The sequence below is a fragment of the Rhododendron vialii genome, chromosome 4a (genome assembly GCF_030253575.1).
Source record: "Rhododendron vialii isolate Sample 1 chromosome 4a, ASM3025357v1".
Classification (NCBI taxonomy): domain Eukaryota; kingdom Viridiplantae; phylum Streptophyta; class Magnoliopsida; order Ericales; family Ericaceae; genus Rhododendron; species Rhododendron vialii.
This window is the reverse complement of record NC_080560.1, coordinates 4,531,912-4,558,769: the sequence shown is the minus strand read 5'-3', so window position 1 is coordinate 4,558,769 and position 26,858 is coordinate 4,531,912. Positions and strand designations below refer to the sequence as shown.

At 36.5% G+C, this 26,858-nt stretch overlaps 2 protein-coding genes across 7 annotated transcripts; both read right to left on the bottom strand.

Annotated features, from left to right (window-relative positions):
- Window positions 1–13,518: 13,518 nt before the first annotated feature.
- LOC131323432 (uncharacterized) lies at window positions 13,519–25,915 on the bottom strand. Of its 6 annotated transcripts, none has more exons than XM_058355223.1 (10): window positions 25,694–25,915; window positions 25,094–25,190; window positions 24,912–24,968; window positions 24,641–24,696; window positions 16,887–17,009; window positions 16,583–16,649; window positions 14,538–14,617; window positions 14,394–14,451; window positions 14,202–14,315; window positions 13,519–13,647 (listed from the first exon to the last, which is right to left on the bottom strand). In XM_058355223.1, exons 1-10 carry the CDS (start codon window positions 25,867–25,869, stop codon window positions 13,534–13,536), a joined length of 942 nt encoding a protein of 313 aa, XP_058211206.1. In that variant the 5' UTR covers window positions 25,870–25,915; the 3' UTR covers window positions 13,519–13,533. The 6 variants fall into 6 exon arrangements, with proteins under 6 accessions (XP_058211206.1, XP_058211207.1, XP_058211204.1 ...); XM_058355224.1 differs by lacking the exon at window positions 24,641–24,696 and adding an exon at window positions 19,288–19,343; XM_058355221.1 differs by lacking the exons at window positions 24,641–24,696; window positions 24,912–24,968 and adding exons at window positions 19,288–19,343; window positions 19,704–19,760.
- On the bottom strand, window positions 22,139–24,624 carry LOC131323437 (pre-mRNA-processing protein 40A-like). Its single transcript, XM_058355231.1, has 5 exons — window positions 23,444–24,624; window positions 23,135–23,201; window positions 22,877–22,929; window positions 22,705–22,762; window positions 22,139–22,626 (listed from the first exon to the last, which is right to left on the bottom strand). Exons 1-5 carry the CDS (start codon window positions 23,566–23,568, stop codon window positions 22,492–22,494), a joined length of 438 nt encoding a protein of 145 aa, XP_058211214.1. The 5' UTR covers window positions 23,569–24,624; the 3' UTR covers window positions 22,139–22,491.
- Window positions 25,916–26,858: the final 943 nt, after the last annotated feature.

Sequence of the window (26,858 nt, the reverse complement as noted above, 5' to 3'; positions counted from 1 at the left end):
AGTCCAATCTACATAGGAGAATCAACTTTGTTTAGGAATTAACCAGGACAATCCATAAACCAAACCCTCCCCATGGCATCTTCCAACATAAAATGTCTAACCGATAGGTGGTTCCCCGCATACAACAAGGACTTCATCTTGTTTGAATCCTATATTTTCTTTTATTTTCTGACTCATGTGATCACCTTGTTTAAATCTATAAGAGGAACTTTTTTTTTTAGGATTTTGCAAAAAATTAAATTATGATGGTCTCATTTTATTTATGTCCTGCCATGGTATTTTTTTGTCATTTAATTTTTAAGTTAAATTCTTGGATTGGTTTTTACTTGCTAATGCTATACTTGATAAATCTTAGAGCATGATGAAGTGGAGAAAATGATCTACGACAAAACTAGAAGACGAAGAGGAAGGAAAATGCAAGGGAGGGAAATGGAACGAGATTAAAAAGTAAAAAATAAATTCAAGGGACAAGGAAAATTAATTGTTGTTAGACTTTCTTTTAGGAAATGGCATTAAATGTTGAAAAATATTACATATTAGTTGCACCTTAACTAATGTCCCGAGGCACTTGTTAGCAGAGCTGAATAGAAACCAGCTCCTCCCCTGTTTCTCTCAAATCCCTCCCCAATTTGCATTTTGTGGGTTCCAACCATGCGCACAACAATGATAAGAACTATTTCTGTTGAACATCTTGTGGAGAACTTCAACCACACTAAAAATCATATTAATCGGATTCCGATTGAGACTTGAACAATGGTTCGAATCTAGTGTGATCGATATGATTTTGTCAATATAAATGTGTGCCGATTAAGTATCAATTGGTATCCGAGTAACATGATTTTTAATGTGATTGATGTTAACAACAAAATCTACAACATTAAAGGTTCCAATCATTGTTGTGTGCTCGAAATAGGCCCACAAAATACAAAGTGGAGAGGGACTGGAGAGAACCAAACCAAACTAGGGAGGATCCAGTTTCTTTTATTATATGTGAACTAGAGTTTGCCCGTGCCTTAAGGCACAGCGCAACACTTTTTGATTACAACTAAAATGAATTGCGAAACTATTAACCACCCACGCTAACGAAACTGATTTATACGGGAAGATTTTTTCTTAAATTAGGATCAAACAGATTTTTTTTCTTACCCTTTTGTTTAGTTTACAAAAAAAAAAAAACACACACACACCAAAAAAAATTGAAATTGATCAACCGATAAACAAAAATATTTCTTACCCTTTTATTTAATTTACTATCTTCCTTACACTAATTTTATTATTATACATAAAATTTTATTACTTTCTAGTCTTATAAGTGCCCATGAATCTCCCTCTCTCTGTCATCTCTCTCTCTCTGAATCACCATTCTTTTCTTGTGAGGAAAAGAACACGTTTCGAAGAAATTACGGGGAAGAAGAGTCTTCTCATTTGTGTTGTTTGCAGATTATTTAAAACCTTCTCTCTCTTTTGGGTAATTTGGAAATTTACCCGATTATGAAACTGTTACCAAAAATTCTTGTTTTCTTTCCAATCGACGGAGAATCGACGGGAAATTGTATCGTAAGCTTGCTGGAATGTGGATGTGAAAAGTGGAGTTTGGTTCCTTGCCGTATTTCAGGACTTCTTTGGAAACAAACAATGAAGTGGATGAAGTATGGAAGAAGATTAACAAAATGGACTTTATTAACCCTCAAGGTAGAAGAACAACCAATCGAGATGATTGAGTGAACAATTACAAGTTAATTCTACTCCTAGAAAAGAAAAGATAAAGGCCTGATTGGCGTTGTTTGTGTGTCCTTACAATGAAGCCTAAAAAGGCTATTTATAGAAAAACAAAGATGTGCAGGAAATAACTTCCAAACTTCCCACTACTCTTTATTCTTTTCTTTGCTTCCACTTGTCCAAATAACTTCCCACTTCCCTTCAAATGTGTAGGAGCATGACAAGTGTTATTTTAACTTCCAAATGTGTAAGAACAAGCCAAGTGTCTTTTTAACCTCCAAGTAAATAGAGATACGCCAAGTGTCCTGCACATGTTATTTAAAATACAAATACAAATACCAATTCTAATAATAATAAAATAGGTTGCATTTCCATAATCGCCATCCTTCGGTCGATTATCGACGGGCGGTGAATATATGGTCCAAACAATGCCCCCCTTATTCATTTGGGTGAAGTGCTAACGTAACCCAAGTGAATAATGAACTAGTACGTTTTAAATCACCCCTCTGTCTATATCGACGGGTATTTACTCTATACGGTGTAAACATTTGCCCCCCAACTCTCGAAGCGTTTTTAGATAAATTTTACACCAATCTTTTTACTTTTTGGCTGAACAAAGCCTTCAAGGCTGAATTCTGCCGTCGAAAACCAAGTTTGACTTTTAAGAGGCAATATTCCCTCTGTCGATGATGATGGGATAATATTGCTTCCGTCGATTAGTTTGCTTCACCTATATATCCTACTGATTACTGAAGGAAAACAGGAAATATGGTCTAAGCATATCATAGACATACTATTAGGCATCAACTTCCTTAGCCTTGTCCATTATCGACGTAAGAGTGTTCCCATCGACGGTAACAAAAACCATGGGTAACTGGGTCTAATTACAGAATTTAATAGCACGTGGATTGAATACATTTACTCAACGAAGCCTATATGCATGCCAATTGATGAGAATCTGCTTTTATAATATCCATGCATGAACCCATAGTGGATCATTTTGTACATCGACTATTTATGGTCTAAATTAAAAACTCTAGTCGAATTATCCTCATAACTTGACTTGCTTTGAGTTTCACACTTTCGAGCCACATTGGCTCTTCGAAAGATGAGTTTGCCCCTCATGCAAACTCGATATCAAAAGAGGATTATTTCTCATTTCAATCATACTTACTAAAATCTGGATGAAGATGTAGATGCCAACAAGACCTTTCAAAATTTTCCAATCTCTAATGATAAACCATGGCCTCTTTTAAAACAGTACAATCATAAACTAGAAGGCCTTTTAAGATCATGAGTAGCGCCCAAAATCATAATCCCTACTTTTGTTTTCTGGCATTCTTTTGAGTATTCTGCCTTTCCAAACAAAGCCATGAGGGCCTTTAAAAGATAACCGTCTACATCTTGCCGTGTACGTAATTGATTAAGAACCTTTTTTTGTGTACAGATTTAAGGCCAAACATCCACATACCACACATGGCCTATTTTTTGGACGAATAATTTAAACTTCAATGCAATGCTTAAAATTCGACTCATTCCCATTGGACCTCTGTCGATTCCAAAATTTTCCAACCCAGAATGGTCCAATAAATGGCCAATGCATGGCCGACGTAACCCTTTTGTCTTTTATTCATATTAACAACAGATAGAAGGCAATCGATAGAACGGCTGAGGTTGGGGAGGATTCTCTGTCGATTCGTTTTTAATCGGAGAAGATATCCGTATGGGATAGCCCGTAATGGTCTTATCCTTCTTCCGAGCATTGAACAGGCCAACAAATGGCTTTCTTTGCCCATAAATTGTTCAAGCCTTGCAAGACTTTTCTGTCGAATTATATTCAACTCCCGTCGAGTTTCAGCACCAAAGCCATTTACATTGCGTAATTTGGCTTGAGTTTGCCCCCCATGCAAATTCCATATCAAAAGAGGGCTATTTCTCATTTCATAATTGGCCACATGTGTTCTGATTTTCTTGTAAAATCTGGACCGAAAAATTTATTGAGTAGCCATTGGCCTATCTTTGGCCAAATATAAGAGCGAGCCATTTTCATTATTGGCTTCTGTTTCTCCTCCACATCCTTAAACAATATGGACGTGTGTATAAATATAAGCCATTATTATTTTGTTTTATCGGAAAACGAACTGTTCAAAAGATGAACTTGAAGAATTTTTTGCCTCATTCGAAGGCAAAACTTTTCAGAACCACAGTTATGGCTTTCTATATTTTAATGTTCATGGCTATAAAGCCCACAGGTTGCTTGAATTAATGTTCAACCTTTATAAACGACAAATCTTAGCAAGAGGCAAAGACAACATTGATCACGCTTTCAATTAAATAGTCACAGTGTCTGTTGAAATTTTTCAATGCACGACGGTAAACAGTTTTGGTTCTTTTCTGATGTAAACCACTGAGAATTAGCCAACGAATGGCTTTTCTTTGCATGAATAAATTGTCAAGCCTTGTGAGGCTTTTATTAATATTTGATCTTGCTTTTTCCAGAAATCAACCATATATGCAAACAGAGTTAAGAATTGGCCATTATTTAATCAAGCCATTATCCATTTCTGTTGGCTCTTTTCCTTTTTCCAGAGCGATCCCAAAATTGGCCAACACATGGCCGTTATTCCGTTTTCGCAAATTACTCAAGCCTTATGTGCAAGGCTTTCATTTTCACATCGATCTCCACCATTACTTCAGATTTAGTAATGACACAAACAAAACTGTAGCCAAATTGGCCACTTATATTTGCCAAAAATTGTAGAAAAGCAATGAACATTATCTATACCTTTTAACCAAAATTGGGCATGTTTCAACCAAAACCAATACGGATACCAATATAGATGGCTTCTAAAAAATCCATACCTCTTCCGAATATTGTTGATCAATAATTGAACAAATAATTTTGGGGTTCTTGTGGTTGATGTGTAGTGTGCCATAAGAGGCACATATTGACTTTGATTAGTACCAAATCCATGCGGTACTTTGAAACCAATGGGAATGGTTTCATTTTGGTCATTACCACATTGACTTCCAACCCCATTACTTCCACTAGTATTTGGAAGTGGTTGATAAAAATCCGTTGGCCTTGTTGGGCTAGGCCTAGGTTCAAAAATTGGATTTTCAAATACTTGAGAAAAATGTACCTCAGTAACATGATTTGGACATCCACTGCTTTGTCCAAGGTTAACGTTTACGTTAATTGGTACTTCCATTATTGGCTGATTTCGAGCCATTGCAACTTTAAACATAGCCATCAATGTTTTGGCTATTTCACTCTCTGGATCATTTAAAACCCTCGCAAATCGTTGAATCAAGTCAGACGATTCAATCTCTGAGCCATTTGGTGCCATTGCTCACTTCCAAATTAGTAATGAGCCCTCCTTCTAGCGCCAAAATTGTTACCAAAAATTCTTGTTTTCTTTCCAATCGACGGAGAATCGACGGGAAATTGTATCGTAAGCTTGCTGGAATGTGGATGTGAAAAGTGGAGTTTGGTTCCTTGCCGTATTTCAGGACTTCTTTGGAAACAAACAATGAAGTGGATGAAGTATGGAAGAAGATTAACAAAATGGACTTTATTAACCCTCAAGGTAGAAGAACAACCAATCGAGATGATTGAGTGAACAATTACAAGTTAATTCTACTCCTAGAAAAGAAAAGATAAAGGCCTGATTGACGTTGTTTGTGTGTCCTTACAATGAAGCCTAAAAAGGCTATTTATAGAAAAACAAAGATGTGCAGGAAATAACTTCCAAACTTCCCACTACTCTTTATTCTTTTCTTTGCTTCCACTTGTCCAAATAACTTCCCACTTCCCTTCAAATGTGTAGGAGCATGACAAGTGTTATTTTAACTTCCAAATGTGTAAGAACAAGCCAAGTGTCTTTTTAACCTCCAAGTAAATAGAGATACGCCAAGTGTCCTGCACATGTTATTTAAAATACAAATACAAATACCAATTCTAATAATAATAAAATAGGTTGCATTTCCATAATCGCCACCCTTCGGTCGATTATCGACAGGCGGTGAATATATGGTCCAAACAGAAACCCTTTGAATCCACCGTAGGATTGGATTATGTTTTAGTGTAACTTAATTCTTCATCCTTCCAATTTCTTTATTTTCATCTTTGTGCGTCCATTTTGTTAAGTCCAAACAGGTAAAATGAATAATCTCCCAAATCCCAAGTATAATCCTATGATATTGCAACATGATGTTCATCAACCTCCTATCAGTAGGAGGCAAGTACTAATCGCATATTCATTATTTAAAAAACGTAAGATATTACGGGGCTTTAAAAATCCACAAATCTCAGAAATTTTTGAGGGTGTTTGCGAACCGTGCATCTGATGGAACAGAAATAACAGTTTTGAGGTTCAAAGATTTTAATCTTGCGCAGTTTGTTTATAACGGTCACAGTTTTAGAGAGAGTGCCATTAACTTAACCGAAAATGCTTCTCTGGTAGCTAAGCTCCGTTTCATGCCCGCCACAACATCTTCTGTAGATGTTGGATTTGACAAACTCCCAATCTTCAACATATATACATGGTAAAATGATGTACATAAAACCATGTATATCTTCAGTGAAGATCGAGAGGAGGTCGTAGGGCTTGCTCGGGACGCTCAACAAGTTTTGAAGTGCTTAATTTAACTTACAATTTTTTCTATTTTTTTTCTAGTATTTGATTATAGCATAATTTTCTCTCCCCTCACCTCTTGTTATGTGCAAAAACATATTGAAAGGCTTGCTGACATTGCACGGTGTTGGTTATTATCATGGAAACCTAATAAATGGTTTATGGTTCAATGTTAACCATGACTTGAATGTCCAAGTTCGGTTCACAAACTTTGGAAATATTGGAGGTAATATTTTTCCTCCGTTTCTTTATTCATTGCTCATTTGAGATGTCTACCAAATTAATTTATTCATTGCTCATTTGGAATGTTGGAGGTGAAAAAAAGAACACATCGTTCGCAAAATACTCCAATTTTTGTTCATGTTCTGAAATTAATTACTGTATTGAAAATTCATCCAACAATACATATTAATGTTCATCAAATTATATTTTGTATGGTACACTCGAACAACTTATTAGTATCTATCTACTGATATTCACTCCTCCACTATCTTCATATATAGCAAAAAAAAAAAAATTTATTTTTTCAGAAATAAGGGATCGAGTAGAGGTGGTACAAGATGCAGATAATAAAAAGTTACTTTGGGGAAAAAATTTATATTCCGTGAGGAAAAAGGTTAACCTATTTTTTCAACTTCATCATTATGGTACAGTTAAATGTTATACCAAGTAATATGAAAAATTCATTAGCTAGCTCTCGTATCCTTCACAGTGAGCCAACACCTTAAGTTCAATCATTGATTTTTTTATTTTTTTCCCCCCCTCCCCAAACCGTGCCCATTTCATTTGTTTTTAATCAAGGCAAACATTGATTATCAGTGATAACCAAAAAATAAATAAATAAACCTACGCCATCTTTGGGCGAGAAGAGATCAACAATTTGGGAGCAATTGATCTACCAATTCATATACCTACCAAATTCCCTACCCCTCATTTCATTCTTCGTACCTATTGATGAAAAACCACCCTCTTGGATTTAGCTAAGAATTGAAGATTTGGCATGGGGGTGGACCCAAATGCTATTCCGTTCTTGAATTTGAACAATGGATTAGAAAATTTGAATTTCAGAACATGAACAGACATTGGAGTATTTTGCAAACGATGCATGTGTTCTTTTTTTTACCTCCAACATTCCAAATGAGCAATGAATAAAGAAACGGATGAAAAATATTACCTCCGACATTTTCAAAGTTTGTGAACCGAACTTGGACATTTAAGTCATGGTTAACATTGAAGCATAAATCATTTATTAGGTTTCCATGATAACAACCAACACTGTGCAATGTCTGCAACCCTTTCAATATGTTTCTGCACATAACAAGAGGTGAGGGGAGAGAAAGTTATGCTATAATCAAATACTAGAAAAAACGAAAAAATTGTAAGTTAAATTAAGCACTTGAAAACTTATTGAGTGTCTCGAGCAAGCCCTACGACCTCCTCTCGATCTTCACTGAAGATATACATGGTTTTATGTACATCATTTTGCCATGTATATATATTGAAGATCGGGAGCTTGTCAAATCTAACGTCTACAAAAGATGTTGTGGTGCACATGAAATGGAGCTTAGCTACCAGAGAAGCATTTTCAGTTAAGTTATTGGCAATCCATCTAAAAATGTAACCGTTATAAACAAACTGCGCAAGATTAAAATCTTTGAACTTCAAAATTGTTATTTTCGTTGCATCAGATGCATGGTTCGCAAATATTGCGCGACCCTCAAAAATCTCCGAGATTTGTGGATTTTCAAAACCCCGTAATATCTTACGTTTTTGAAATAATGAATATGTGATTAGAACTTACCCACTCCTGATAGGAGGTTGGTGAACATCATGTTGCAGTATCATAAGATTATACATGAGATTTGGAAGATTATTCATTTTATCTTTTTGGACTTAACAAAATGGACATGCAAAGATGAAAATAAAAAAATTGGAACGATGAAAAATTAAGTTACACTAAAACATAATCCAATTCTACGGTGGATTCAAAAGGTTTCATAATTTGATAAATTTTCAAATTACCCAAAAAAAAAAAGAGAAGGTTTTAAATAATCTGCAAACGACACGAATGAGCAGACTCTTCTTCCCCTTAATTTCTTCGAAACGTGTTCTTTTCCTCACAAGAAAATAATGGTGATTGAGAGAGAGAGAGATGACAGAGAGTGAGAGGGAGATTCATGGGCAGTTGTAAGACTAGAGAGAGAGAGAGAGAGAGAGAGAGGAAGGAGGGAGATTCATGGGCACTTGTAAGACTAGAAAGAAGAAGGCACTTATACACCAGCCATTGGGAAAAAAGATATGCACTGTGTGTCGGTTGCTAATTTAGTTTTAGTTTTATTTTCAATCATTATTTTATATTTTTTTCTAATTAATACCTTATATCTCTAATTATTAATTTTATTTTTCTCTTTATTTTTCTCTAATCATTACTCATCTCTCTAATTATTAATCTATTTCTCTCTCCACCTACTACCAAAACTAAATTAAACTACCAACCAAACAAATCTATGAATACTTGTACACCATTTTCCTTTAGTGTTCTGAATAGTAAAAAAAAAAAGAAGAAGGTACAATTACCCGAAATAGAAAGAAAAGATCAACGCATAGGATCCAACTTTGAACCATCCCGCCACCAATTTAGTGCTTTATTTTTTCCTTTGCAATTTTTAACCCCGGAGCACCAAAGAGGAAAATTGCAGAGGATCTTTAGGGGTGAAGGACATCTCAAAGCATGCGAGATGAAAGCTCGTGGTAACTGTGGGGTGATTTGAATGAGAGAGAGATACGTGAAGGGGTACATCTTCGTCTTCTTGTATGCACGGGAAAAAAGGAAAGAGAGAGAGAGAGAGAGAGATTGAGTAAAAAAAACCCATCTGCAAAGACCTGAATGACGTCCTCTTGTTTTCAAAAGCGTGTATAGTCAACAAACGCGGGACAGGTACTCAGGTAGGGTGCAGCTAAAGCACCATTTCGCGCCAAAAGAAACTGAAAAGCAGTACACTACTCTACTCTCTTCACTGGTTCCTAGTCACGTGGCTTTCTTAAATGAAATGCAATAGACTGAAGATTCTCTCTCTCCTACCCCCCTCTCTGTTCTTCTTGAGAAATTTTTGGATGTCGGGTGAGTATCACGTCGTCCTACCGACGTAATATCTGAGCAACACATCCAAAAGTGTATTTAGAGGGCCCAAATTGAAACACTTCCTCCGGGCCGTAACTCATGGGGTGGTGTGTGTATGTGAGAGAGAGAGAGAAACAAGGGGAAGGGGATTTTGGCATGTAGACAGAAGAACTATGTTACTATCTTCATCCCAAAATGTTTGTTTAGGTTCGTAAAACGAAGACATAAAAATAATTCAAGTTTGACAAGGAAAGTCTAAATTTTTTTCAACAATTTACTAGATCTCTCGACAAGTTCTTTTAATTTATGAAAAAAGGTTAATTTTTTTTCTTAAAAGAAATGTATTATTTTTTAATCCTTATTTTGCAGACCGGACAAATATTTTGGGACGGATGGAGTACTAAATGTACATTTGAAAAGAGGAGAAAATTAAGAAAAATAGGTCGGGTTTGAATATGACTTGACCCATATTTGTTTCAACTCGCATACTATTTATTTGTATTCTATCTGAGCTGCTCATATTAAATCCACGACCCGTTTTAACTCTTCCAAATTCGTTCGTTTGCCACCCCTAGGTTTTAGTCACACTCTATAAGTCCTGGGGGAATAAATGTACACTACGACTCTGTTTGTTCCGATATAAAATATTTTTCAGTAAAATATTTTACTCATTTTTCATGGTTTGGCTCGGCAAAAACAGTAGTGCAAAATATTTTACTCATTAAGGTGGTTAATTTATGTTTCTTTAGCTTATTGCGTAAACCACACGAGGCATAGAATATTTTTTGGGAAAATGAAGGCTAAGGATGTGTTTGATAATTAATACCTTTCAAGGACATTTTCAGCATTAACAAATGTTTTTAGTATGTTCTTGATGGATATTAATTATCAAAACACGTCTCGAGCTGTCATTTTCCCATATTTTTTTCGCTTAAAAGACCATGAAATGTGACATGAGCACCCAAATAAAGGAGTCAGTGGCAACCGTTTGGTTTCAAAGTGGGAAATGAGCACGGAGCACCCCCATGGCCACTTTTGTTTTGCATAGATGAATCTGATTTGACCAATGAGCCACTTAGGCCCCCTTTCGCATTCTTTTTAATTTTTTTTTAAAAAGAGATAATTTCAAGCTTAAATATAATGAAAATAAAAAATAATTTTTTAATTTTTTTGGTACCGTTTAAAAGATCTCAATGAAATCTATCAAATAAGCTTCATATTAGTAGAAAAATTATTTGCGTAAACACATAATTTTTGAGCTTGAAATACTTTTTTTTTCCTAAAACTTCCTTTCACTGTGCATCTGAAATGGCACCTTACTCTCTTGATTTCCTTTATCTTTTTAGAATCTCAAGGGATTTTTCTGACGGTTTCTTTTGGTGAGTGATTTTTATGTTTGGGAGATGTGGAGTCATTCAAGTAGGTGAAATTTTTGTACCATCCCGTGTTCCTTTTTACTGGACTCATCCAAGTGGGTGGGTGGGACTTTTTATTTAGGCCACCTCCATTAGTTTAGTTAAAATTGAGATGTGATTTCTCCCTCATCTTATGGGTCTCACAATGAGAAGATTACTGTGTACTTAAGTCCTGATTTTTTTTTTCGGTCCTGCTATTGTTAATCCAGTGGGTTGACGATAACACACTAGAAGACAAAAAAATACGTATTTTTGTGTATTTTATACACCCTTCAATACATATTTACACACTTACTAATAGGCTGCTGATTTTAGAATTTTTTTTTTCCCTCTCTGACATATTTTAACTAGACTAACTATTTGCGCAAAAAAAGAAAAGAAAAAGAAAATAGAGAAACTTATTGTGAGAACCCACCTTTGGAGTGTGTCCTTTTCCGTCATGGATCCCAACTGTTTCTTTGCTGCATCAAGTCAGCCTTTTCCTATAAACTCTCTTGTGTCATGCATCGTCCATACAATACTCTCTCCATCCTACTATATACTATATGTGTGTATATCACATGGTTCGGATTGGTTTGAAACCAGAACCATTAAAGTAAATTCATAAACCAAATCATTTAACACGGTTTTTATTTTTTTTAAATCAAGACCTAACCACATCATTAAAAAACCAAACCAAATTATTCGGTTTGGATTGGTTTGGACTGGATTCACGGTTTCATGGTTATTTTGCTCACCCCTACTGTACTATATTGCTTGTGTCTACGAAGAATTCAGCATTTAAGGGAACATGCAATTAATGTATAGTATTTTCTTGTAAAAAATTTGATTAGATTTCCAATCTTACCCCTTATTTTCTTTATTAACAAAATTATTTTCAATCATTAATAAGGGTTTTTTTTTTTTGTCACTTAATAGATGTTTTGCCTATTGTGACAACCCGTGCTAGCTAACTTACTACCCCTTAACTTAAAACACGTGGCTCAAAAGGTTATCCTCAGGTTATTAGTAGCTAACGGGCATTGTCATATAAACCACTTGATATTTCCAATTTTTCCCGATGTGGTACTTCCAAAGGTGGGTTCTCATAATTTTCCCACCTTAAGATGCAACGTCCTCATTGCATTGACCCAACAACGTTTCCTTTGATGGCCATGGTGTACCACATAGTTCTGTACAACACAACAGGCTCGTACCAAATCTAGAGGTGACCCCCACCATGTAAACTAGAGTTGTGTTCTGATACCAATTGTAACGACTTGTACCAACTGACTTGCTAATCCTTAGCCTAAACACGTGACTTAAAATGTTAACCTCAGGTTATTAGTAGCTAGCTGGCATTGCCATATAAACCACTTAATATTTCCAATTTTCCCCGATGTGCAACTCGATAAAGGTGGGTTCTCACACCTACTCCTAAAAAGATGGGGAAGGGGTACCGCTAAGCGGCATACGGATGGGGCAACCCAAAGAGTATCAACCACTACATCAAACACTTGCGCTTCTAACAAGAATCGAACTCTCACCTTCTATGTGAAAGAGGTGAGGAAGTGCTTGTGTAAAATTTGTACACTTTTTTGGCCTGACTTTTTAAAGAGGACAAATGTTTTGAGACATCTCAAAATGGAAAGCTACACTAGCAATGTGGCATGAAGGGAGTATTCGGTACCATTCTCTAGCAAATTCAACAAGTAAAGCCCGGAAGAAGCCCATGGATCCATCGCTGGAGCACGAACACAGATCAGACTGTTAGAGTCCTTTGTAAGTACTTGTCTTTTTTGACTGCTACATACTGATATGCTCCGGTTTGAAAAAAAAATGAAAAACAAATAAAGCTCAATGACATGGATTTAGAAAGGGAAAAATCAATTTTTACGTTTGAGCCTTGTGCGGATACATCCCTTATGGTTCAAAAGTATGCACATAACCTCCTGTGATTTTGAAAATGTGCAGATAAACCCTCTACCGTCATGTTTACATACATATTAACAGGAGTGTATCTCATACACCTCTAGAATCTAATTTGAGCCGTTCATAATATATTAAATAAAGAATAAAGTATATTTGTAAAAAAAATCATTTAAATCAAGCATCAATAACCCAATGATCTAATTCTTGGTAAATTCAAATTTGAAATTTTAATTTCATCATAAATTTGATTCGACCATGAGGTTTCCATTTTTTGATGGACTTAAATTTTGGCATGGATGTAATAATCGTCAAACTCTATAATATCAACGGTTCGGATCTAATTTTTGGTATATATGATGGATTTGTTAGATTTAAGGAAGAAGAAGAATCAAGGGAGAGGATGAGAGCATATCAGTCTTTTATTATTTTATCCGTTAATTTGGACGGAAAACATGATGTTAGTGGGTCTATTTGCACATTTTCAAAACCACTGGGGATTATGTGCACACTTTTAAACCATATGGAGTGTATCCACACATGGCCCAAGGGGTCAACGTAGACTTTGCCCATATAGAAATGCAAGTATAGTATTACAGTCTATTACATACACAAGCCTTACCAAGACATGCACTTTGATGCTAGCAAAGCATAAATTCAAAAGGTAGTGTGCAAATTACATCAAAATTTTGCTTGGTCGGATTCATATTCCTACTGGAGCAAGCCACATCTGCTACTGATAATGAGGCAACAGGTACTGAGGGAATGGGACGAATGGGTAAAACTGGTAAGGAGGCCATGGGTATGCCTGGGAGCTCCATGTCATCATATTCCCAACAGCAGAAACCTATTATTTCAGATAGTATTGTCAACGAAAACTAAATAATGACTTCAACAAATGAAGAACTGGTTAAACCACAAAACAAAGAATGATAGCGGGGGTGCATGTGCATGTGCATGTGCAGGTGTTGGTAATATCTGTGTATTGGCAGCATGGATTAGACGAAGAAAGAAGCTTTCAATGGTTCAATTTTTTTGAACGGCGATTCAATGGTTCAATTATAAGCACTTAACAATCTGCAGTTTGGTCCCCAAAACTTTGGTCAAATAATCTGCAATTTAGACCCCAACACAGGAAATTTATCTCGATCGAAATACCAATTGCATAAACTAACATTGTTGAAGCGATAAGTCTAAATTTGTTTAGTCTAGAAAACTTTAGAAGAGTTCGAATTTGCTAAATAATACTCCTTAAAGAAATAAACAGCTAGATACTAGTTAATTAAATACTCATGTTTTACTTAATACTTTCACCAGTTAATAGAATAGTTGGCTCATTATGCAAATACACTTAATTACTTCAATATATTCAGGGCATAACTATCGTATAACTAAAGGTACCTGCTGGCAATTGCTGGGGGCTGTGACAAGGGGCGAAAAGGGTACATGGTGAGTCGAAACTGGGTTTTGAATCCGGCTTATTCGGGCAGCTTCACGAGCTTGGTTCCGGGCCACCTATCAATATAATGAATAAAAGTGAGACACCTGAAAACAATTATGAAAACAGAATGCAGCACGAGTGGCTTAACAGACCGCTAACTCCTGAGGTATTTCCCATCTGCGATCCCCAGTGACCATGTTGTAGAAAAATCTGCAAAAATTTACTCATATGTATCAGTAACCGTAAAACCTTACATTCTAAAGATATCCATGTCGTAATTCAAGCGATACAAATACATAGATGCAAAAAATAATGAACTGCACCTCCTATTCTCTACATCAGTAAGCTCTCTCCAGTTGGTAGATGCGTCAATTCTCTGTAGAAGAAAAGGTATTAGGTACTTGTTAGCTACAGGGACAATTCAAAAGGAATTGATTAAAGTAGGGAATACCACAAAAATCAATCAACAGTGTTCTGGTAATATTAGAAATTATATGCTTTGGGTATTAAGGTCAACATGGGCATAGATGATGCATGGCCCCAATAAAAGTAGAATCTACTGACCCATAGTAACAATTAGTCCTTCTGTACTATAGAATTAAGTATTTCAAATCATATCTGAGTTTTATTTTACAGTTGCGTGAAATATCTGAAAATTTTCGAGATCAAGGAGGACAAGAAGCCACAAAAAAACAATGAAAACACAAAAAGCAAAACTAGAGAGGGGTAAGCATACCAATCCTAGAAATGATAACACAAATAGAGGTAACAAAGCTAGAGAATGGATTCCCATTGCCAGCTAGTATAAACTAGCCACCAAGTGATTATATGGTCCACACTCCAAAGCTTGGAAAAGTTTAATCTTCACAAGACGAAGTCATATCATGCTAGAGTACTTGATTGGCACGCATGGAAGACTTAAAGCATTAAACGCAAAGTTGAGGCCGATATCCTTTATCTCAATCGGAGAGAATGATGCGGAATGCCGAGATCCATCATCCCACCATCCAAGCCACTCCCAATGGAAGCTAAATTCTCAACTTATGCCTCTCAGTTTAATAACTGGAATGAACATGAAATACAAAAGTTGTCCTAAATCGAAGGACTTTAGTTCTTCCCAAAACTTGTGAGGCCTGTTGGAAAACCTGTTGTACTTAATGCTCTTTGGTGCATCGAATTATTTTTCCCCCAATTTTCAGCTAATTAGAATCAAAAGAATTTGTTGCATTTATTATTGTCATTCCTTTATTATTAGAGATTCTAGCTCCTCACTGAGTAGAGTTTTTAACATACAAATTAGTCGTTGGCATTGTACTATGAAGAGCAATCTAATGAAATGAAGAATTTAAAAGTTGCGGCCTCGAGTGATAACCTACGTAGCACAGATACGGACATGGACGCAGCAATTCTAAAAAAATGGAGATACGAACACGGCGGGGGAAACGCCACGTGTATAAATAAATAAATAAAAATATATGTACATATATATAAAAAAAATTATGAACCATTGTATATGAACAATTTCACAAATTGTATAAATGTTTTCAAAGACATTACAGTTGAACCCAAATGTCTTGAATAATTTCATATTAACCCCCAAAAATTTAAAAAATATATTATATTTTGATCCCCAGCCATGTCCCCGGCGTGTCCCTAGCCGTGTCCCCGGTGTGTCCCCCGTCAAAAAATAATAAAAATGATTGGACACGCCACGTGGCATGTCCAATACGTGTCCCTGCCGTGTCGTGTCCAATACGCGGACACGGTGCCCTTTTGGAGTGTCGGTGCTACATAGGTGATAACTTCATTCCCTTTTTCATCTCTCACCATTCTACATCTGTTGGGAAAGGAGGAGCAAGGGTGTAATCAACAAGATACTGGCAAAATGACTTTCGGTTAGGAGAGAGAAACTAATGAGAGAAATGTGTATTACATGAATTATTCATGTCTAAAATCTTTGAAGATAAATAACCACAATGAGTAAAGTGGCTCATCAATTTGCTTGGCTCAATTTAAATTTTGTGTGTTTTTTAGTGGTGCACATAATGCCAACCTGAACTTATAAGCCCACCCACACGAACTTCCAATTGAATGGTAGTTTATATAGCTATCACGTAGGGAAGACCAAGCATACTCAACTCCTTTCATCTACAGCCATGAAAGGGGTTTCCAATACATGCGAGGTAACTTCAGACCAAGTCTATGACCAGATAAAGATGACCATTGGCACCGTCAAACTTATGGATTTGAGTTTGCATAAGTTCCATAAAATCCAAGGGCATTATTCGCAGGTGAAAGGTAATGGTTTTCTACAGAGGTATCACTATGCAAGATGACTTACCTCATCCGAAGTCATCAGATACCGAGGCTTGTCCAGAAAATTCTTCTTACCAGTGTGAATATAAGATCTGGATACGAATGCATAGTGACAGTATCCAATCAGAATAGGCATACATAACACCACAACAAAAGTCAACAATAAATTATGATGACTAAGCAAAGAAATTTGGGACACACAGAGAAAGAATTACAATACTAAGACAAGCAAACCCTTACAACATAAGGAAGCAAAATACTAAAACATATCATTATAGGTAAAGCAGCAAGTAGTAAAAAATAATGAGTCTCCATGCATCATAACTCACCTTTCCCCAGCAGAAGGGTTCCCAACATTCAAAGGTTTAACCTCTATAGGTAGTCCACGAAGTAGCTGGCCAGAGAGATCGATTGCCATTGGGACATATATGGGATCATCAAATTCAATATACCTGCAGTTTCAGTGGGCTCAGGCTGTGTTTGACAGTGCATGATAAGCCAAAGAAGCAATTAAAATTTCGCAAACACGTGGTCAAGGAAGTTGGTAAAAGTAAAAACTGTCAAAAATTCAAAACGCTGAGCTGATTATCTTGCTTGCATAATACTCATGGAAAGAAAATATTATCACAACTGTAGAATACAAGTATGATGACCAAAAAGATCCTTAACATGATGGAAAGATTTCATATTGCACACAGATAACAGTTCCCAAAGGGATTCAGCGGTTCACAAGGCCAGATAGCAATCAATACTAACCCACAAAATTCCAGACATTAGGACCATTAGTTACGATTGATGATAAAGCCTCAAGTAGACTTAAGCATCCATAAGTACTACATGCCAACTTCCAACCACATAGGCAGCAAACAAAGTTAAGCTAATTTCTTCACCAATACATAAGATCAGAATGACGTTAAGTCAACTGAAATACTGAATAGGATATTCCCTTCACCTGAAAGGATCTATATCAGTCAATAAAACTTGCCAAGCAAAGGGATAATGGTCACCCTACACAGGCTGTCCATCGTTGAATGCTAACAGTAATTGTTAAAAATTTGCAAGGTCGCAAGAGTTCGTCTAGGGAAGTGGTATTAGTGACAAAAAAGAAAGGTAATTTCAGCTTATATTAATAGGCAATTTTATTGTCAACTAACCAATAGTTTGTCTGGGGAACTTGTGTTAGTATCATCAAACAAAGGTAATTCCAGCTACTGATAAGCCCATTAAGCATAGAAATTGAAGCGCATGGTCTATGAAAGAGTTAATATAGAAACAAAGTCTAGATCTAGAACATATTGGGAAGCATCTCTAAGCAGAAGTTAAACGTTCCTACCCAATAGGCAGTGGAAAGACCTCAGACAATTTGTTTTATCCCATCCAGAAACACAAAGCGACATCAAACTTAACACAATGAGCTAAATTAGTAGGAGACTATTTTCTTCAATCAGCAATTTGTATGGAAATGAGTCAACAGAACTTGCGAACCACAATGAGAAGGATTTTGGGAATTTCATTGTGTACATAAATATTGGCAGAGTCACACATGATCTAAATTTACGGGATGAGGCAATTATAAGAGGTATAAAATGCTGTTGAAATTATGAGCCTGCGTCAGCTCACAGCAGTAGAAATGAATGCAAACTGTGATATTTGTCAAGAGGGCTACAGCATAAAGACTTTCAACAGCAAATAACCTAAGGTTCCTCTACTCTTTCACCAATACCCACACATTCCTTTTAGAAGCCAGTATTTGGTCACAGCCAAGAGAGGCATTATGGTAGTGGTGCGCATATGAGTTAATATGTAGACAAAGCCTAAAGTAGACTTGGAAGTGTCAGTAAATACCAAGTTCAGTTTTAACCAAAAAAAAAATTACCAAGTCAAACCCTGTAGGCAGTTGAGAGAATTTGGCCAAATTCTTCGTCACTTGTCCAGAAAACAACACTAGCATAAAATACACTCAATAACATAAAATTCCATGGGATTCATTCAGCAAGAAAGGATTGCATCAGCCAACAAAATTAGCCAAGCAGAACCAATATATGGTAGATTCTGCAAAGCAAATTATATTGTTCGGTTATCGATTCTGCAAAGCAAATTAGTAAGAAACACATTGGTGCCCCACATAAATTGCAGGTATACAATGGGGCATTGAACACACTTCATGTTCATATTCAACAAATTGCAAAAGCGAATATTAGCATGTTGAAGGATACATAGCAACGTTATCTGTGGAAACAATTATATGACCCAACAGAAGCCAAAGTTTCTCCGAAAATGCGGCGATATGGTGCTCATGCAGGCAAGACGTATGCCAAGTTCAATCCTAGACAGTAACTGCCATCAAGATCATTGGTGTAATTGTAAGATTGTGAAGTTCCAGCCTGAAGCGGGATAGTAAATATTAATTGGCTATGGAATGATGTCATACGAAAAAGAAGGCCAATTCCAATCAATGGAAACAGTAACAGAGGATAAAGTGGGGATAACAGAAACTATACAGTTCACATCAATTGCCCCAACGTAATCCCACCATTTATCATCATGGATTTTGTGGCAATGCTAGACTGCTAGCACATTTAGAAAATCAGCAGGAGTGGGAGAGAATATAATAAAGCATCAAAGCTTGTTTAAACTTGACTTTCAAAGAAGAAAAACACAATTGGCAAAGAAAATTCTCCTGTCAAGAAAAAATGAAATTAGAAACTTCGTAGTATGAAAGGAACGTACCCCATTGCCTTTGGTACTCTCGAACTTGGGTCCACGATTAGTTCGATATTCCTTACCTGGAATTGAAAAACTGAATCAGTTGAACAGAGAAATAAATACTTGCAAGGGTAGTGTATACAGCACCACTCTAGACATTCATCTACATGTTTCAGAGGTAGCAAATAGGGGCATTTACACTACTCACGTGCACAATACGCCTCTCAATAACAATCATTGATCATGTTCAAGCCACAAGTCAAGTAACAGAAGCACAAATTAACCCAAAATAAGGAGAAAGAAGAAAATTTCCGAAAACTGCAATATGCAGTCTATTCTAGTAAGACAACAAACAGAGCACCCAATCCGAGATTAGAACAATAGAGTAACGTGGAAATGGATTAATCATTCAAATGGTCCAGAACATAAGTCCCTCAAACCTTGCATACACTTGAGAAGAACTTGTCAACTTCTTTCCTAGTCGCCCTCAAAGGAATCTGTCATGACCACATTCAAATCAGTAAAAGAACAGTAAGTGGAAAAAAGTGCATAAAACAATCACTATAGAACTTTCAAGCTACTTAAAACTAAAAAGCTACTAGCAAGCTACATACCCCAGAGACACAAACAGATCTTTGGTCCCTTTCTGCATCAGTTAATCCAGTTTCAGGGTCCACCACTTCTATGTTTGCTTTGGACACCGTGTCATCATCCCAATGACTATCAATCAGCATTAAACAGAAAAAAAATTAGCATCAAAATGGTGAAGTTCTTATACTATCAATCATATACAAATGTAAGCAATATGCACGCTGAGATATATAATAGGGAACTCACAAGTTAGAGTAAATCGTGACTTACGAAGTTTCGTATAAAACAAAATCAATCAATAATTGCCAAATCCACAAAACATGAAGAGAGAGAGAGAGAGAGAGAGAGAGAGAGAGAGAGAGAGATCTACCTGCACTGTGACGGTTCAACTTCATCTCCAGTATCATCATCATCGAGTAGAGTCAGTGGTGGAGCCAGGTTTTAAAGTCAGAGGTGGCACTAAAAAATATTAGTATCACTAATATGAAAAAAATGTACACATGTTTTGGATTAATTATTCATAATACTAGAAAAATACACATTTTTATTGGTTAATCATTCAGCAAAATGCTTACTATCCAAAAAATACCCGTGTTCTAGTGTTTTAAGTATCCATAATATCCAAAGAGATAAGAATATGAATTGCTGGGTTCCCTACAGGGGTGTAGGGTGAGCCAAAACGTTACTGTCGTGTGCTACCTTTCACTCTTACGCCATGGATGGTTATGTGGGGCTCACTTCAAGGTCTCACACAAATGATTCGAGCAGTTAAATAATTCCAAAATAATTATTTGTGTGTCCTCTAAAAAAATCAGCTCAATCCGATAATTGTACGTACTTCATCTAATATTTCAATTTTTCATTTTGAACTTAAGATCTAGACAATTGTGTGCCTGGAGTCTTCTTGATCTGAACTACATATATCATAGATCTTGCTGAGAAGAGTAATAATCAAAAAAATTATCTTGATCGGTATCTAAACACAAAGATTATTTTAAAATTATGAACTATTTTGATACCTAACGATGTCCGATTAAGATAATTTGTTTTAATTAGTATTCTTCTCAACAATTCCTACAATATATGCGGTTTAGATCAAGGGGATCCGGGCACACAATTGTCTAACTTTTCTTCAAAGTTCATTCGGAATTCAAGATCCTAAAATCTTATAGGAAAATTGAAAGATTGGATAAAGTACTTATAACTATCGGATTGAGCTGATTTTTTTCAAGGCCACCCAATCAAGTATTTTAAAATAGTTCAGCTGCTCAGATTATATAAAAGTAAAAACAAAAAAATTCTGTTCGGAGCTGACCGGAGGTAGCACTTGCCACCCCGGCCCCCCTTAACAGCTCCACCACTGGTAGGCCAGGTACTGAGGCACCATCACATTCCCAGCAGCAAAAACCTATTTTTCATATAGTATTGTCAACGAATGCCAAATAACGACTTTAACAAATGAAGAAATGGTTAAAATAAAAAAGAAAGAAGGTGATAGCGGGGGGTGAATGGGCAGCTCTGCTCATGTGCAGGTGATGGTAATATATCTATACTATATTCTAAGCAAATTTATTTCCAAAAATAAAATGGAGCATTTTCATTCATTCTCTCTCCTACGTGGCTTTTTCTCAATATAAGTTCTTCTATCTTCATTCTTAAGGTTTGAAAAAATAATATATGAAGAAAATTTTGAACCCCTTCAATTAATGACACTATGTATCGGCTACTAAAAGGAAATTATTGGCCTGACCTTGGCTACTAAAAGGAAATTTATTATGTGACCAATCCATGATACCATATAAGGAAATTTTTTACCTGACCTTGGCTACTAAAAGGAAACAACCTCATCTCTTTTCAAAATTTAAAATCTCCCCCCTCTTGAAAAGTTAAACATAAACCCTATCATTTTAAGCTTCCTCTCTCCATGGGTGAACAAGACCTTGACAACAGCCATATCCAGTATCCCTTTGTAACTCTCTTTACCACAGCCATATCATTTGCAGTTAAGAGGAAAGAAAAAAAGGCCGATATATTCCACTCCATTAAAGACAGAAAATTCAGTGATATATATATATATATATATATATGTATATATATATATGTATATATATATATATGTGTGTGTGTGTGTGTGTGTGTGTGGATTACAAGACCTTGCATAGCACGAGTGTGTGTGTGTCTATATATATATATATATGTATGTATATATATGTATATGTATATATATGTGGATTACAATGAGAGATACAAAAAAAAAGATGAAGAAAGAAGTTTTAACATTAAAAAAAAAAGGGACGAAAGAAAGAAGCTTTCAATGTTTCAATTATAGATAGCCCTTAACAATCTGCAGTTTAGTCCCTAAAACTTTAGTCAAATAATATAGAGTCAAGTCCTGAACAAAGGAAATTTATCTCGATTGAAATATCAGTCCTATAAACTAAGATCGTTTAAGCGATAAGTTTAGTTTTGTTTAGTCTTGAAAACTTTATAAGAGTTCAAATTTCCAAACGACACTTTGTACAGAAATAAGTAGCTAGATATACTCATGAATTAATACTCATGCTTTTGCTTAGTACTTCAACAGTTAATAGAATAATTTGCTCATTATGCAAATCCACTTGTTGAGTCAGAGCAAAACTATCGTGTAACTAAAGGTACCTGCTGGCAATTACCGTGGGCCGTGACAAGGTGCGAAAAGGGTACATGTTGAGTCCAAACTGGGGCTAGAACTCGGCTACTTCGGGCTGCTTCATGAGCTCGGTTGCGGGCCGCCTGTCAATGTCATGAATAAAAGTGAGACACCTAAAACAATCATGGAAGACATAATGCAGTATGAGTGGCTTAAAAGACCCATAATTCCACAGGTATTGACCATCTGCGCTCCCCAGTGACCTTGTTGTAGAAAAATCTGCGAACATTTACTGGGTTGTATCAGTAACTGTAAAATCTTACATTCGAAAGAAATACCAAGTCGTAATTCAAGTGATAAAAACATATAGATGCAACGATTAACGAACAGCACCTCCTATTCTCTACATCTCTTAGTTCCCTCCAGTTGGTTGATGCATCAATTCTCTGTACAAGAATAGGTATTAGTACTCGTTAGCTACAGGGACGATTTCAAAAGGATTAAGCAGGGGAATACCACAAACATCAACACTGTTCTGGTAATTTGAAAAACTTATATGCTTTGGTTATTAAGGTCACCATAGGTCATCTTACCGTTGCAGGCAAGAGTTGATGGTTTTCCAGAGAGCTATCAATATCTAAAATGACGTACCTCATCCAAAGTCATCACATCCCACGGCTTGTCAATGAAATTCTTCTTTCCTGTGGGAATATAAGATCTGAATATGAATGGATAGCGATTTGTAAGTATTCGACAGAATAGGCATAACACATCAATCCACCAAAAGTCAACACTCAATTATCATCACTAAGCACAGAAATTTGGGACTCACAGACAAACAATTGCAATACTAAGACAAGCAAACAATAAAAACACAAGGAAGCCAAATACTAAAACATATCATTACAAGTGAAACAGCAGGTAGTCAACAATAATGAATCTCCATACAACAAAACTCACCTTTCCCCTGCAGAAGGGTTCCCAACATTCAAAGGTTTAACCTCTATAGGTTGTCCAAGAAGTAGCTGACCAGAGAGATCAACAGCCATCGAGACATACATTGGATCATCAAATTCAATATACATGCAGTTTAAATGGGCTCAGACTGTGTTTGACAGTGCATAATAAGCCAAAAAGGCAATTTCAATTTAGCAAACACGTTATATTCTAGCTTGCATAATACTCATGAAAAGAAAATATTAGCTCACTACCGTAGATGCAAGCATGATGACTAAAAAACATGAGTAAATAAAACCGGAAAGATTTCATATTGCACATACTTAACAGTTTTTGATGGGAGTCAGCAGTTCACAAGGCAAGACAGCAATCAATACTCGAGTAGACTTAAGCATCCATAAGTAACATGTTTCAACTTCCAACCACACAGGCAGCAGATAAAGTTAAGCTAATATCTTCACCACCCCAGAGAATCAGAATGACCTAAAGTCAACTGAATAGCATAAACACATATAGAGATTTCCCTTCAGCTGAAAGGATTTATATCAGCCAATAAAACTTGCCAAGCAAAGTGATAAGTGTTTGAGAGCTTCCACTCATACGGGCACATGACAAACTAAATTATGACATGAAGGGGACACACATACGTCATAAGAGGCACAGAAGGTGATAATGTTCACATACGCAGGCGAAACATCATAGAATGCAAACAGCCATTGTTAAAGAATTGCCAAGACTCAAGAGTTTGTCTAGGAAACCGGAATTAGTAAAAACTAATTCCAGCAGATAATATATGCCCATTAAGCATAGAACTAGTGGGCATGGTCTATGAAAGAGTTAATATGAAAACAAAGTCTAGAAAATATTTGGAAGCATCTCTAAGCACAAGTTAAAATTTCCTACCAATAGGCAGCGGAAAGATTTCAGACAATACATTTTATCCCATCCAGATACACCAAGCGACATCAAACTTAACAAAATGAGGTAAATGTCAAGAGACTGTTTTCTTCAATCAGCTGGAGTGGGAGAATAAAACAAAGCATCAAAGCTTGTTTAAACTTGACATTCAGAGAAGAAAACAACAATACTGGCCAACAATGGCCGCATAATTACGATACTTCTTCCATAATATCAGACAACAACTTTTCTGTTCACCAAGAAAAAATGAATGAGAAACTTTGTAGTATGAAGGGACCTTACCCCACTGCCTTTGGTACTCTCAAACTCGGGTCCAAGATTAGATCGATTTTCCTTACCTGGAATTGAAAAACTGAATCAGTTGAACAGAGAAATAAATACTTGCAAGGGTAGTTTATACAGCACCACTCTAGACATTCATATAATTTTCAAAAAGCCACAATATTGCATAGTTCACTCCAGTAAGACACACACAAAGCACCCAATCCGAGATTAGAACAATAGAGTAACGTGCAAAATGGATTAAATGGCACAGAACATAAGTCCTTCTAACCTTGCATACACTTGAAAAGAATATGTTAACTTCTTCCATGGATGCCCTCAAAGGTATCTGCCATGACAACATTTATATCAGCAAAAGAAGAATAAGTGGAAACAAGTGCATGACAAAAGCACGAAAGAACTTTCATGCCTATCAATCACTTAAAACTGAAGAGACACTGGCAAGCTACATACCCCAGAGACGTAAACAGTTCTTTGGTCCCTTTCTGCATCAGCCTCAGGGTCCACCACTTCCTTGTTTGCTTTGGATACCATGTTGCCATCCGCATGACTATCAATATATAAGTAAAAACAGAAGGAAGTTCAAACAGATGGCCTTCAATGGTTTCGACAAAGAACTGAAAGAACATGACCACATAGGAAGAGCTGCACGAATGCATCAACATACAAAACAGTTCAAGCCTTGAATCGCATAAAACAATATGCACATGCAGCACACCACTAGGAAGGACTGATACAAACCGATTCATCAAATCCCAGCTATTAACGGCAATATTTCGGTCAAATAATAGGTCATAGAATCTTTCTTACATAGAAACCCTAACCGTACTATCAACTATCACAAGGCTGGTATCCTGTCAGTACTTAGCCAAGAAAAAACCACCAATCATACACGAATGTAAGCAATATGCATGCTGAGATATATATAATAGGCAACTCACAAGCTAGAGTAAATCGTAACTTATGAAGTTTCGTATAAAATCAATCAACAATTGCCAACATGACGCAGAAAAAGAGAGAGAAAAAAAAAAAGGGAGAGAGAGAGAGATCTACTTGCACCGTGACGATTCAATTCCATCTCCGGTATTATCATCAGCATCGATTAGTGTCGTCGTCCTCTGTTTGTCCATCTCCGTATCTCTCTCTCTCCAACTTCTTTGTTTCTTTGCATTCTCTGTGAAATCCGTCGTCCTTTTCCTCTTCGTCTCGCTTTTCTGCACGCACTCCATTATGCTCTCTCTCTCTCTCTCTCTCTCTCTCTCTCTCTCTCTCTCTCTCTCTCTCTCTCTCTCTCTCTCTCTCTCTCTCTCTCGTCCAACCCCATTGAAAACCTAGACTCTCTCTCTCTCTCTGTCAACCCCCTTGAAAACCTAGACAGACCTTCGTAAAAATTTGCATGCATATTGCATTAAGGGGACATGCAATTAATTTGCATTAATGCATATCTCCTTCTAAATTTTTTGATTAGATTTCCAATATTACCCTTTATTTTCTTCATTAATAAACTTAGCTTGAATAGCTTCAATCATTAATAAGGGTGTTTTTTGTCACTTAATATATGTTTAGCCTACTCCTAAAAGATGAGGAAGGGGTACCGCTAAGCGGCATACGTGTAAGGCAAGTCCTAAGGACATCGACCACCATACCAAACACTCGCGCTTTAACCGAGAATCGAACTCACACCCTTTATGTGGAAGAGACGAGAAAATACTATTGGGGTACAAGCCCATTGACATTATTAATAAGGGTTAGCTTGTGTAAAATTTGTACACTTTTTTGGTTTGACTTTTTTTTGAAGAGAACAAATATTTTGGCACATCTCGACATGAACAGTACTACACTAGCAATATGGGATGGAGAGAGTATTCGATACCGTTCTCCAGCAAATTCAACGAGTAAAGCCCGGAACGAGCCCACGGATCCATCGGCGGAGCACGAACACAGATCGTATTGCACTTGTCTTTTTTGACTGCTATATACTGATTAACAACAACAACAAAAAACGAGGGGGTGGCCATGGCCCCTCCCAGTCATTGTGTAGCTCCGCCAATGAGCTCTATCCCAATGCTAGACTGCTAGTGCATCTAGAAAATCAGCAGGAAGTGGGTGGTGAACATAAGCAAGCATCAAAACTTGTTTGAACTCGACTTCCAAGGAAGAAAACAACAATAGTGACAAAAGAATACAACGTAATTATGGTACTTTTTCCGTAGTAGAC